Source organism: Morus notabilis, unplaced genomic scaffold, assembly GCF_000414095.1.
Source record: "Morus notabilis unplaced genomic scaffold, ASM41409v2 Scaffold2316, whole genome shotgun sequence".
NCBI classification, from domain to species: domain Eukaryota; kingdom Viridiplantae; phylum Streptophyta; class Magnoliopsida; order Rosales; family Moraceae; genus Morus; species Morus notabilis.
Genome location: NW_010361281.1, coordinates 40,688 through 53,357, shown reverse-complemented (window position 1 = coordinate 53,357; position 12,670 = coordinate 40,688). Strand labels below are relative to the sequence as shown.

Here is a 12,670-nt window from a genome sequence, read left to right as displayed (position 1 = left end):
ATGACGCAATATGTTGTGAAAATTTTTTAGAGATATTAGCAAAAAGTCAATAAAGTGTTTTAGGATGAATTTGTATATTTTAATTTAACTTTTATTAATATCAATATTTCTATAAAATTCAAGTCCTGTTATGTCTTACTACGAATCAAATCAATGAAAATAATTCAAATAGAAAACAAAAATGATAAAAGGACATCTAACCATATTTAGAAAAAAAATAAAAAAATAAAAATCATATTGAGGCAAGTGAGTGAGTACCAATTTTATTAAGACGGAATGAATAAAGTGAAAGTTTATAAAAATTTAAGGTAATAAAATGAGGATCTTTAAAGTTCAGGATATAAAATGAGACTGACCCAAAATTTAGGAGTATTATTACGAATCTTATTTATTATCTATTACTTTATTAAGGAGAACTGTTGTATACTATTTCAAAATTCCGTCAAAATTATTTTAACATGTTGTGTATTTTGTCTTTTTTCCCCTATTTTGTTTACTAAACTCAAGAATCAGTTCGTCGTTTTGTGTTTAATTCGACCATGCTCAAGTGCTCGTCTTTTTTCCTTGTCGTTTTGCATTCTTCTTCCTTTTTTTCTTTTTTACTTTTTTACTTTTTATTACCTTTTTGCCTATTTCTTTTAACATATTTATATTTTTAAATATATTTCTTTACAATACTTGTATCTGTTAATTTGCATCTATTAAAATATCATTTTTAAAAATGTCTGCCATTTCAATATTTCCTTTTCGTACAATCCCCTAATTTATTATTTTCTCAAATGTAATTTTTTAAGACTCGTTTAGTTCGTTAATTTGAGTTGAGATGTAACTTTATGTGAGAATTTTTTTACTGTAGCAAAAAAGTTAGATGTGACAGTTTCTGAGAGCTTTTTACTATAATAAAACTCGAATTCTAAACTCAAATCGATAAAATGAGACCTTAATACTTTTCTTCTATTTTCCCTTTTAAAATAATTTTCTTAAATAGACCCCTACTTATTAAACTATATATATATAATATTAATTGAAACGTGCACTTAGTAATATCCAAATTTTTTTAAAAAAAATCTTATAATCCCAAATGTGTCAAATTGAATTTTTTTTTCTCTGATATACTTCATTGAAATAATGTTTCTCAAATGTGCCTATACTGAAATAATTTTTCATACCATACTCTAACATACTCTTTCATTTTTTTTTCCTTTCAAAATGACTTATAAATTTCTTGTAACCTTTCCAAATACTATATGCTCATATGGACTCCAAATTAATTTTCTCTCTAATATTTCTCCTGACTATAATCTTAAATATTACTTAATATTTCTCTATCGAATTTTAAGATTTGTTTAAGTTTTGGAAGTTTTTTGTTTAAATTTTATGAAATTAATATTTGAAACAGTGCGTAAAACCTCATTAATCTGAATGATAGTGGTATCTGATTTTTACAAATTTGATCTGTCGAGGATTCCTCGTGTACTCTTTTTAATATTATAGGAGATACTTTTATATTTTTAAATATGATAATTAGCAAACATGGGATTTCAAAAGCATATATTGAATACTTAGAAAATTTTCTCTAAAAGCATTTCTTTTGAGTTATTTTAAAGCTTTAATTGCTATTCCTTTACTTTTCTCTGCTCCTACTTTATTTTTCTATACTTATTCTCATTATAATTTTATCAAAGTTTTCCATAACTGTTTTTCTTTTACTTTCTAGAATATATTGCATGAACGTTAAATCCATGCTTTATTTCAAAATTCTATTCGTTTTCCTTTTAATTTGTGCTTCTTCAGTTAAAAAACAATGTATAATGAAGTCTATAATAAAGGCTGAGTTCTTCTTAAAGAATTCACATGGTGTGAAACAATTAAAGGACGTTTAGTTTGAGAATTCGTGTCACGGTTTGAATCATAATTTATGGCTCGTTATAATATTTTTTCTCACAAAAAACACACATAAATCAAGAATAATTTTGAATCTGTGAACCAAACATCCACTTAAAAGTTGTGGGTTCCTCAGGTTTCCAATACACTTTCAAAAATCTCCAAGGGGTAATCTTTGACAAATATTCTTTAAGAGTGCATGAATCAGAATTTTTATTTTTTACTCTTTATTCATAACATTTTTAGTCAAATAATTATACTAACAAATGGGTATTTATTAAGAATAAAGGGGTAAAAGTCTAGACTTACGTGCTTTCTGTAATTTTCTCTCTAAAACCACAAAATAAGGATAGAAGGATTTCACAATAAAAATGGAGATTATAATCTTCTCTTTAAATTACACAAAGAGAACAATTAAAACAATTCTCTCATGTAAATAGGAGAAACACTTCAAAAAAGAAAAAAAAACTGAAGAAATTAAATTTATCTCACATGGAGAATTTTTCTCTCCGCAGAAGAATGGAAAATGGGACGCTGGATGCTTCAAGAACTGAGGGGTACTTGGTATTTATAGGCCTAAGGCCTCCCATTATTTTTTAGGAGAACGAGAAAAATAGACTGAGACTTAAGATGAATTAAAATTAATAGGTCAATAGTTTATATAAGTTAATAAATAGGTTAAATTACTATTTTTATCCATAACTTGTCTGGTTATGAATCATAACTTGACAAATTATTGTCCATAATTCACGATTTTTATCCATAACTTGTCTAACTATGAACCATAACTTGATAAGTTTATCCATAACTTATCTGATTATGAACCATAACTTAACAAGTTATGATCTATTAATTTTTATAACTAAAAATTGAGCTATATATTTTCTTAAGCTTTTTATATTTGTCTATTTTCTACCATTTCCCTTCTTTCTTTCCTTCACACTTTTTCTCTTCTTTCTACTTCCTTCTTCAGCTGCCCATTGATTCTCCCTTCAGAATTGTGGGCTACCCATTGTTTTTCAGCCCATTGAATTTAACAATAAACGGCCCCATAAGCAAGGCAGCCATCTTTGACAAAGCTGGCCTCAAAAAAAAAAAAGGGAGAGAATTACGAGTTATTCTTTTTACAACGAAACTCAAAAAAAAAAAAATTTGAACTCGAATTATAATTTTATTTAAGTTCATATTTTTTTATAAAATTGAGTTTGAACTCGAGTTTGAACTCAAATTTGAACTCGAGTTTAGGGCTAAACTCGAGTTTAAGTTTGTCATTCAACTCGAGTTTATAAACTCAAACTTAAATTAATGAAAATATTTTTTCTATTCTTAAAAATGTCATAACTTTTTTGTTTTAATTCTGATTGAGATGATTTTTTTTCATGCATTCACAACGAAAAGATGAATAAAACCCCACCTATATACCCAATTAAAATTTTAAATCACCATTGAGTTTTTATTAAAATACTATCTAAATACAAATTTAAGTTTTGACCTACCCAAACACCAACTCAAAAAGAATCTCAATTCAAATCATAACTCAAATGTGCACATCTAAACACAAACTCAAGTTATAACTTCAACTCAAATTATAACTCAAACACAACTCAAAATCATCACTCAAATCACCCTAACTAAAAAATGTAAAAGAACAACCCCTAAATTTATCTTTAAGAATGCTAGTTGAGTCTTAATTTTTACCTAATACTTTTAATTAATACAATTTAACTAATAAAGTTATTTAATTAAAAGAATATTAATATAGAATAAGTATAAAAATTTATATTTATGCACTCTAAGACGACATTGGTCTACTTTTGCCCAAAGCTTAAACACATTAGAAATTGTGGGTTCCTCGATTTTAGAACACTTTTTTTGTTGTTGAAAATTTCCCTAATTTCCTTCATTTGTTAATTTCTCTCGACTTAATTCTCATCAGCGTTGTCATCACGTTTCAACTTCTGATTGGAATTTAAGAAGGTTAACAATTCATATTTGGTTGATCTTATCTTAAAAAAGAAAAAAAAAACAAATAAAGAGAAGAAGAAAGAACAAAAATATATATAAAAGGAGAGAACTGGCTCTTTATCGAACTAACACTAATTTAAGGCTAAGATTAACTTATGCTTGGGGAAAAATATTTGTAAAGAAATTTGATAATGTGGCATGATAAGAATATAATTGTATAATTTTTTTAAATTAATTACTTAATTTATTACAACTGTTAGATCAATATTTCATGGTTAAAATAACAATAGTAATAGACGGTAAATACAATAATAATTATTAAAACCACATCCACATATATATATATATATATTAAGATATCAGCAAATATCTGATTAAATACAATAATAATTATTAAAACCACATCCACATATATATATATATATTAAGATATCAGCAAATATCTGAATAGATACTGACTGGTATCCTCTCATAATATTGATTGGTAGCCGTTGTTACCACAAACACTGCGAGTTGGAGATGTTTCATAGAAATTTGTCTCTTGTCAAAGCGTCCAAATACACGAACCCAAATTATGGAATCAAACGCTTGTCGAACCCGTTCCTCATTGATTGTGGAGGATTGCCCTCACCTTATTAAGGGGATCATGTCAATATCTCCGGTCAATGTGAGATTCTAATATGCTCTTGGTCCACAGCTTGGACCATGCCAAACTACTGTGAATAAGTTAATATGGGGGACCTAACATTGTAAAATTTGGACCGCTCTGATACCATTTTACAGAAATCAAAGGATATTAGACCCAACTTAAGCTAGCAAAACTGACTTGCTAAGAGAGGATTATCTCCTCTTATTAAATCGATCATGTCAATATCTCCGGTCAATATGAGATTCTAATAGATACATTACAATTGTTTCCTTCTCAGATAATGATTTTCATGAGGATTTCATATTTCTCTCTAGAGCTCAACACAGACCTTTCTTCACTGCGTGATATTAGTGAGATGATAAGAATTACTGTGTTTCCAAAATACCTCCGAACATAGTTTAGAAGAATTAAAGTGGGTTGCTTTAGGAAGATGCTGCAGAGACTGCATACCTTGCCGAACTTTCTACACCGAAAAATTTCAGAAAACAACTCATCCACCTTTGTCTTCAAGAAAATGCATGATCTGTTCAAGAAGAAAATTATCAAAGGCTATAGATATACGAAAGATTAGTCCGCATGTTCTCCACTTTATCAATGAATTCGGATTTGACTGTCGGTATCATGTCATCAAGTTGCCGAAGCTCATCAGTAACACGAGCACGGACGTGCCCTGCGCCCATGCGGCTGGGTCAAGGGCAGCTAATTCCAGAGGCAGCCTCTCAAAAGATCCGATCAGCAACACTCGCGATGTTTCCTCCTATAATTGGCTTGAATTAACGGATGCGAAAATTTCTAAGAGTAAGGTTCAAATGTTGATTTGTGCAAAGAGATCAAAATTAATGAAAAAAATATTGAGTTATATATAACGCATACTAATTTGTGAATTTCCTTTTGCGCGGTAGCTTTGCGGCCTCCAGGGAAAAACTAATTAGATGCTAACTTCATCTAGTAGAAAAGTTCTCTGAATGTGCTTTATTCTGCTTGTAATTTGATACCAAAACCATTTCAGCAAAATAAATGCCTTTTCCATTTCTTCTCCCTTTTAATTAATTATTAAGAAAAATGTCCGAAAATATAAGTAAATATTATCCTTGTGTCCAAATATCAATAAATGACATTGCATGTAAAAATCATCTTTCAAGTACAAAATTAATGTGTATTTATAAGCAATATGTGAATAAACCACTATTACACACTGAAAAATAAAATGGAGAAAGCGTTAACAGTATTAAAAGATGACTCCCAACTCATGATTTATTTCATCTTATAACAAGCATCCACATTTACTGTTTTCCTCTTTTTCTGGTATTTATTTTTGTAACTATCTAAGCAACATGGTGTGCTTATAATTATTGGGTCTTGTGGCTTGTGTACTACTACTTTACAGAAACCATCTTTGTGCCAGCTTGTTCTTCTTGCTCGGAAAACTGTGTTCCCAAGCCAAAATGATACATCAACAACCAAGTGATTGTCAAAAGCTCTCCACCCCTACTTGTTTGCTGAGCATGTATGTTGGCCCTACAGTTAATGGCTGCATAGCACATGAATTCCACCCACAATTTGGCCATCACATCCCATCGATCCTCCAATCTCCTAAGCTGTTGCGCTAGGATACACGCATCGAAGAACACGGATTTGCTTTTGATTCCCTTCACGGCAGCCGGCCTGAACTTGGCCTTAATCGAAATCATCTTCTCGCAAGCTTTTGAATGATTTGGTATCTTGTGTTTGTCGAAAAATCTCTTGGCCTCTGCACATGTGTCCTGGAATACCTTGTACCAATTTCCCAAAACCGGGGACATCATTGTGGTCTGCATCACTAGTAGATAGAACATATAATCCGAAACAAGCTTGCAAATTTCTTCGTTGTCATTGACTGGCCGGTCAGTGGTAGTAGTAGTACTATTTGATGTTTGATTCTCTTGATGATAGCAAAGTTCAGTAGCCAAGTGCCACAGAAGAATGCTCTCTGTGTATTGAAACTCACCAATGCTCCACTTAAGTTGGATATAGCTCCTAGTAGAGCTCCTTAGTAGCGCTGACTCGCCTTTTTGCAAACATGCTTCTCTTGCATCCCTTGGATTTTCTCCGTGATCCTTAGATTTATCTTTCAGCTCATTGAAAATGAACTTGTGGAGGTTTTTGTGAACATTTTTTGATGATGAATGCCAAATGACTTTCAATGTGTCCACAATTGCTGTGGCGTTAACATAACCGGACAACTTGTATACTAGCCTTATGTTATGTTCATCAATGCAATAGCTGATCATGTTGTATTGAGAAACCGACTCAGCCCATCTTCGTCTTTTCAAAATGATATCTTTGACGAATTTTTTCCATCTTGTGTCCCCGCCCCAGGGGGATATGAGAGTCCAATCGGAGAAAATGAGCTTGATGATGGACACGAATTCAAGGACTATAGCTCCGACAAGTAAGGAGTAAGTGAGGGCTATTTCAATGTACTTGTTAGCAAGCACAATTTTCTTGCCATTTACCAAGACAATGAATACACATGCGGCAACAAGTATGAAAGTGAAACCAAGGAAGCGGATGATGTACCCAGCTCTGCGGCACACCACTATCGCCTTTGTGTGGAGAACATGGTACATAAAGCTCAGCTCGAACTCCATCAACTTAAAGGCGCATTTCTGGTCGATGTCCAAAAAAATTTTTCGGCATATCTGGCGGTCTCTGTAGCTCACAAAAAACCCAACAATTAGTCTCTTGAAGCACTGAAAAAGCATATGTGACACCTGCAGCAACTTGGTATCATCATCCAACTTTTTCACATCTTCTCCTAATTTGGCAACAACTTCATCAAGATCGGGTTGCATTGGATTGAGATTCGGTGTCGTTTGGGTTGACAGTTGAAGCACAGACTCTTCATAGTCAGGACCAGGCTCCGGTTCTGGCAACACTGCCGTCCCAAAGCGGTCCAAGCTAGCTAGATAGAGAGCATAGGTTCTCTCCGCATACTTGACGGTTCCAACAACGAAGACTAACATGGTGGGGAGCCATAGCTTGTTGCTTGGAAGTGTGAGATAGATGCTATAAGCAGCGGCCAAAACCTGTGCAGCACAGATAAAATATCAGTATCTCTAGATTTATGAAAAATTGAAATCTATTGCAAGTGTTAAGAATTAAAACTGCAAAAGAAAAGCAAACAAATAAGAATACACACTGACAAATAAGATTCACCATCAGAGCTACATTCACTTTCATCGCGCCTCTGAATTAGTGATACGCAGTGATGAACATAAAGAATATAAAAGGAAATCACACACCTCTCAGGCACTGTGTTTTCTTTTCCCCTTTCTTAAAATAAAAGTATAATAAATTCCAAAAATCTCTTGAGTCATGATCTCTTTTCTTTTTCTTTTTTACTTACTCTTATTTTGCGTTTCTATTAAAAATTATACAGTCATTTCTTCATCAGTACTTGTTAACATTCTTTCACAGTATCTATAAACTACAAAAAAAAAAAAAAAGACATTATCAATATGATACTTATAATATCAGTAAAATGTTGAAATTTCTCTCTTTCTTGACCCGCGGAAAAGAAAAGTTATTTTCTTTCTTTGCACACCATCACTACTCATAAAAACTAGATTGTAGTATCAAAGAAATATCGACCAAAATATCGACGTTTGAATACTTGCCTGTAAGATGAGTCCAAAAAGGTGGCGGAGCCAGAACTCGTTATCCTCAAGGGAGAAAGAAGTGATGTTGTCTGGGCCGCCAAGATGCAACAACAAAAACGACGACCAAAACGCGAAAAGATCCTCATTTTGCCAAGACCGAGGGTCACAATCGTTACCCTGACTTTGGGTGATTATGCCGATGGCAACGGCAGCAACCCAGTCGGCTAGCAAGTAGGCCGACCAAACGAAGAAGATGAGCAACGTCCTCTTGGATCGTTGCCTCAACGATGCAAAAGACACTAAGAAAGCCTGGAGGAACAAGCTTAAGAGAATGCAACAACGAATGTCCCACACATCCCACAGCTTCTTGAACTTGTTTGGAATTGGTATTTCCATAATTAATGTTAAAATGGAGAGAAATTCTAAAACTACCAAAATAGAGTTTGTTTTAATATCACATATATATAGGCTACTTCAAGTGTTCACTTTTTCTATGTACAAGAAACTCAACTCCTTATTTTTCTTTTCCTTGAACAGGGAAAGAGATTTTTTTTTTTTTTTTTTTTTTTTTTTTTTTTTTTTTTTTTTTTTTTCCTTAACAAGAACATTGGGAATCAAAAACTTGCGTTTTCGGGATTTATTTATTTATTTTAATAATAGACAAATGTAAGATTTTCTTCCTAGAAAAAGATACATCAACTTAGAACTGAAAAAAAAAATGTGCATACATGAAATTAAACAAGATCAAAGTAGATTATTATTTGGAATGATTTCTTGTTAAAATTGCTAATTGATTTCATTGCACTGATCATTTTGGTTTGATATGTGAGTAAAGTTTAACATTGGTCGCTTTAAAGTATTAAAAATTCTTAAATCATCGCCAATGAGAATCGAATTGCTTGGCATGACTGACTTTGTTCACTTTTTCAAAGCAGCGGAATAAATTAGATATATCTTTTCCTTTTTCACAAACTGTTGAACAAGCAACTGGTCTAACCATTAATTAGACTCTTACAATTAAGGAGACGCTTGGTTTATGAATTAGAACCACGTGATTAGAATTATTTTCGATTTACGTGTATTTTTTATGAGAAAAAATACTGTAACGAACCACGAATCATGATTCGAATTAGGGAACAAATCTAGATACCAAACATCCTCTAAGTGAGTATTTGGTTGATGGATTGGGAGATTCAAATCCCAGGATCAAGACTGAATCTGTGTTTAGATGTGACAACCCTCCTATGAGGCCGCCACCGTAACTTAATTTTTTTTAGCTCGTACTTATTGGGGTTTCTTAAAATTTGAGGAACATTTTTTTTTTTTTTTTTATATAAGAAGAAATACTTTCATAATTCATAACAATAATTTCAAAAGGATGAATTACTAAATTTCTTAAAGTTTTTCTTAATTTTAGTTAAGATAAAACCTTCTAAAAATATCCTTCAAACGGAGTAGCGTTTGAACTCTTGTTTCAAATACTCTTTAAAAGCCTTTCTAAAACTAGCCAATTCAATCGGGCCATCTCATTTGACTTTAAAATGGATTTCGTGAGAAATCTTAAATTCAAGTACATCTTAAAGTCTTTTTAAAATCAATCATTTAAATCGCCATGTTTAAAATTCGTTTATTTGTTGCATGCACTGTTGCAACGTTCTAAAACTTAAATACTCAAAACTAGGGTTGTTAGCTACAACCTCGGTTTTCTTAACATACATATGTACGTATACTTTTTAAACATACATGCTTGAAACCTTTGAATCATATAGACATATACATGATTTTTCTTAAACTTACTGCGGAAGATAACTGCGTGAGCGGTATCTATTCCCATCTCCACCATTCGTCCGCCGCTTGCCATTGCCCTTCAAGAATTGCTGATAGGTTTCTTACCTACAGCATGAACATATCTGATTGAGCTTTCGCTCAGCAAGTAGGAACTATATCTCACAAAATAACTGTAAGTACACATGAATAAATATGCATGAGCTGATTATGCTTAATTATGATGTCTTATCATAATCTTATTATCTTATCTTATCTTTCTTACTGATGGGCCCGAGTGCTCACGTACCACTTGCGCGCAATCATCGGAACGTGAGGGTTTGCAAGGTCCCCCACGACACCGTGATTAACTGAGATTATTCTTATAAGTTCCTCTTGACTTATTAAGGTGTATGCAGCATGACATGGCATCACATACAATACTTAAAGCATAAACATGTATATATATAACATGTGTAATTTTTTTCTTTAAAATCTATTCATGCTGTAGGCGAGATTCCTACTTACCTGATTTACAGAGCTGGAATCCACTTTTCGCCAAATAGTCTATTCTCTTATTGCTTATTTCTAAAAATGAACACCCATTGAGAGTGTGAGATTAACTGTCGTTTGCTATTCTATTTTAGCAACTCATGAAGGAATCTAACCCTTTTCTTAAGGCAAGTATTCCTTTCATTTTCTGAAGGATAATTTACTATAAGGATCAATTTATTAGATCCTCAAAATTTTATTTTCCTTAATTGCCCTTAACATACTTATGTCTAGATTGAAAATCATTTACCCAATATAGTAACTTATTCTCCATAAAATTCCTCATTGAACTTATTATGATATTAAGGCCCAATTCGGCCTAGAAACTTATTAACGGCATTCTAACTCTTAGGCCGCTGAAATTTAAACTCAAACAGAGTCTCTTAAATCAATGCGGGCGTTGGACCCACATCAAATCCTCGAAATCCTAAGGATCTATCGTGTTGGGCTCGTAGATGCCCGTCGGGATAATTTGCTCGATAACCCACTATGTTCTTTAAAGAAAGCATTTTTCTTAAAAATTTTCTTTATGAATACTTCTGTTAAAGTGAGGTTTAACACCATAATATTTTACTGAAACCACATCTCGGGTTCATTGATCACTTTTTGTTAAAACCAACACTATGTTAGTTTTGTTTCGTTAAAACTGTGCAGTTTCTGAAATCTGCATTTTAGTGCATCTTAGAGTCGGATTTCAAAAATTTATTCTCCGTGACAATTTTTCATCTCGTCGAGATCTTAAATTCCCGTTTTTAGAGAAAGTTGAAATTCAGCCTCTAAAGGCTTCGTTTGGCTGAAAACAATGGCTGCTGTTTTTTTCTTGAAACTGTTTTAGTCCAAAACTGTGCCATTTTGGAAATCTACATTTTACTACATCTTAGGATTGGATTTTAAAAATTTGTTCTTCATCAAAGTTCTTCGTCTCATCGAAAGCTAAAATTGTTATTTTTATGAAAAATCGAGATTCAGCCTCTAAAGGTCTCGTTTGACTGAACCAGTGGCTGCCAGTTTTTTTTGAAATTATTTTGGGCAGCCTGTCCGTTTTTGCAAAATGGCTTCAAACTTGGTTTTAGAGTTAAAATGGGGTTTTGTCACAGCCACATAAAATGTTCAAAACATAAAGGGCTACAAGTTTAAGCTTTGGAACACCTAAAAATCTTATTCTAGGGTTCTCACTTCCGTGTTCAAAGCAACCGGAAAATTTTTCCTCTAAGCAAAAATAAGCAACTTAGATTAAACATAAGCATACCATATAAAACTAACCTCAAAACTCACACAACCAACATAAAACTCACACACCCTTATTACAACTTATTTCCTTGAGAATCACAATTTACATAAATGGATTCTCAAACTTAAACTTTGCTAGAAAATAATTGAAAAGAGTTCAAGAAGTTACCCTTGAAGAACTCTTTCTTGAGAGCCATTTAGATCCTTCTCTTCTTCTCCAAGGTTTGTTAATGGCTTGAAACTATAAGAGTATAAGGAAATTTAAGAGGAATATTTCTACATTTCAAACTTCACTAAAACATGAGAATGAGAGGATTTAGAGTTTCTTTACCCTTAGAGGAATACTTGACTAGTCTCCTCCTAGAATCCCTTGATCTCCTTCTTCTTCTTCTATGGTGTGATAGTGGCTCAAGATTGAGAGAGTGGGAGAAAATATTTGAGAGGAAATGGAAAGTGTGTAGCCGGATTTTTGATGTGGGAAAAAGGAGAAAAAAAATGAAGCTTATCCTATGATGGTTCCTTTTATAGGCAACTTGAAAATAATTTTTTTAACATCACATCAACTCCTTCAATCAACCAAATTTTGGTTCAATTCCCCCCTTTCTTGGCCGGTTATGGAAGGAGAAAATGAGAAGCAAAATTGTCATTAATTCCCCTTCAACCACTAACATCACATCACCTTAACATAAAGTCCTCTAGCACACTCCACTAGCCAAAGGTTTGGCTCTATTTTTTCATGCATGGCCGGCCAAGTGGAGAAAGAGAGAGAAAAAAATCTCACCTACCCCATTGTACTCTTGTCCACTTTCTTAAGTTTCCCTTAGAAACTGATAAAAATTATACTGACTATAAGAGAGTAACTTAGCTAACAGGAATTCATTTCCATTTCTGACGGTTCCTTTTGCTACTGTTTATTTACAGTTAAATGTTAATCCTTGACTGCTTTGGATATCACATTAAATTCTTATTCGCGTAATATCTTGAA

The 12,670-nt window shown here is 32.7% G+C and overlaps 1 protein-coding gene across 1 annotated transcript; it reads right to left on the bottom strand.

Annotated features, from left to right (window-relative positions):
* Window positions 1-5,745: 5,745 nt before the first annotated feature.
* LOC21386747 lies at window positions 5,746-8,535 on the bottom strand. The gene is made up of 2 exons (XM_024166267.1): window positions 8,158-8,535; window positions 5,746-7,566 (listed from the first exon to the last, which is right to left on the bottom strand). Exons 1-2 carry the CDS (start codon window positions 8,533-8,535, stop codon window positions 5,875-5,877), a joined length of 2,070 nt encoding a protein of 689 aa, XP_024022035.1. The 3' UTR covers window positions 5,746-5,874.
* Window positions 8,536-12,670: the final 4,135 nt, after the last annotated feature.

Excerpts from the sequence above, each read along its gene's own strand:
- LOC21386747 (XM_024166267.1), bottom strand. The coding sequence starts at position 8,535 with ATGGAAATACCAATTCCAAACAAGTTCAAGAAGCTGTGGGATGTGTGG. Across the intron at positions 7,567-8,157 it reads TTTTTGGACTCATCTTACAG|GTTTTGGCCGCTGCTTATAG; the intron begins GCAAGTATTCAA and ends TGTGCTGCACAG.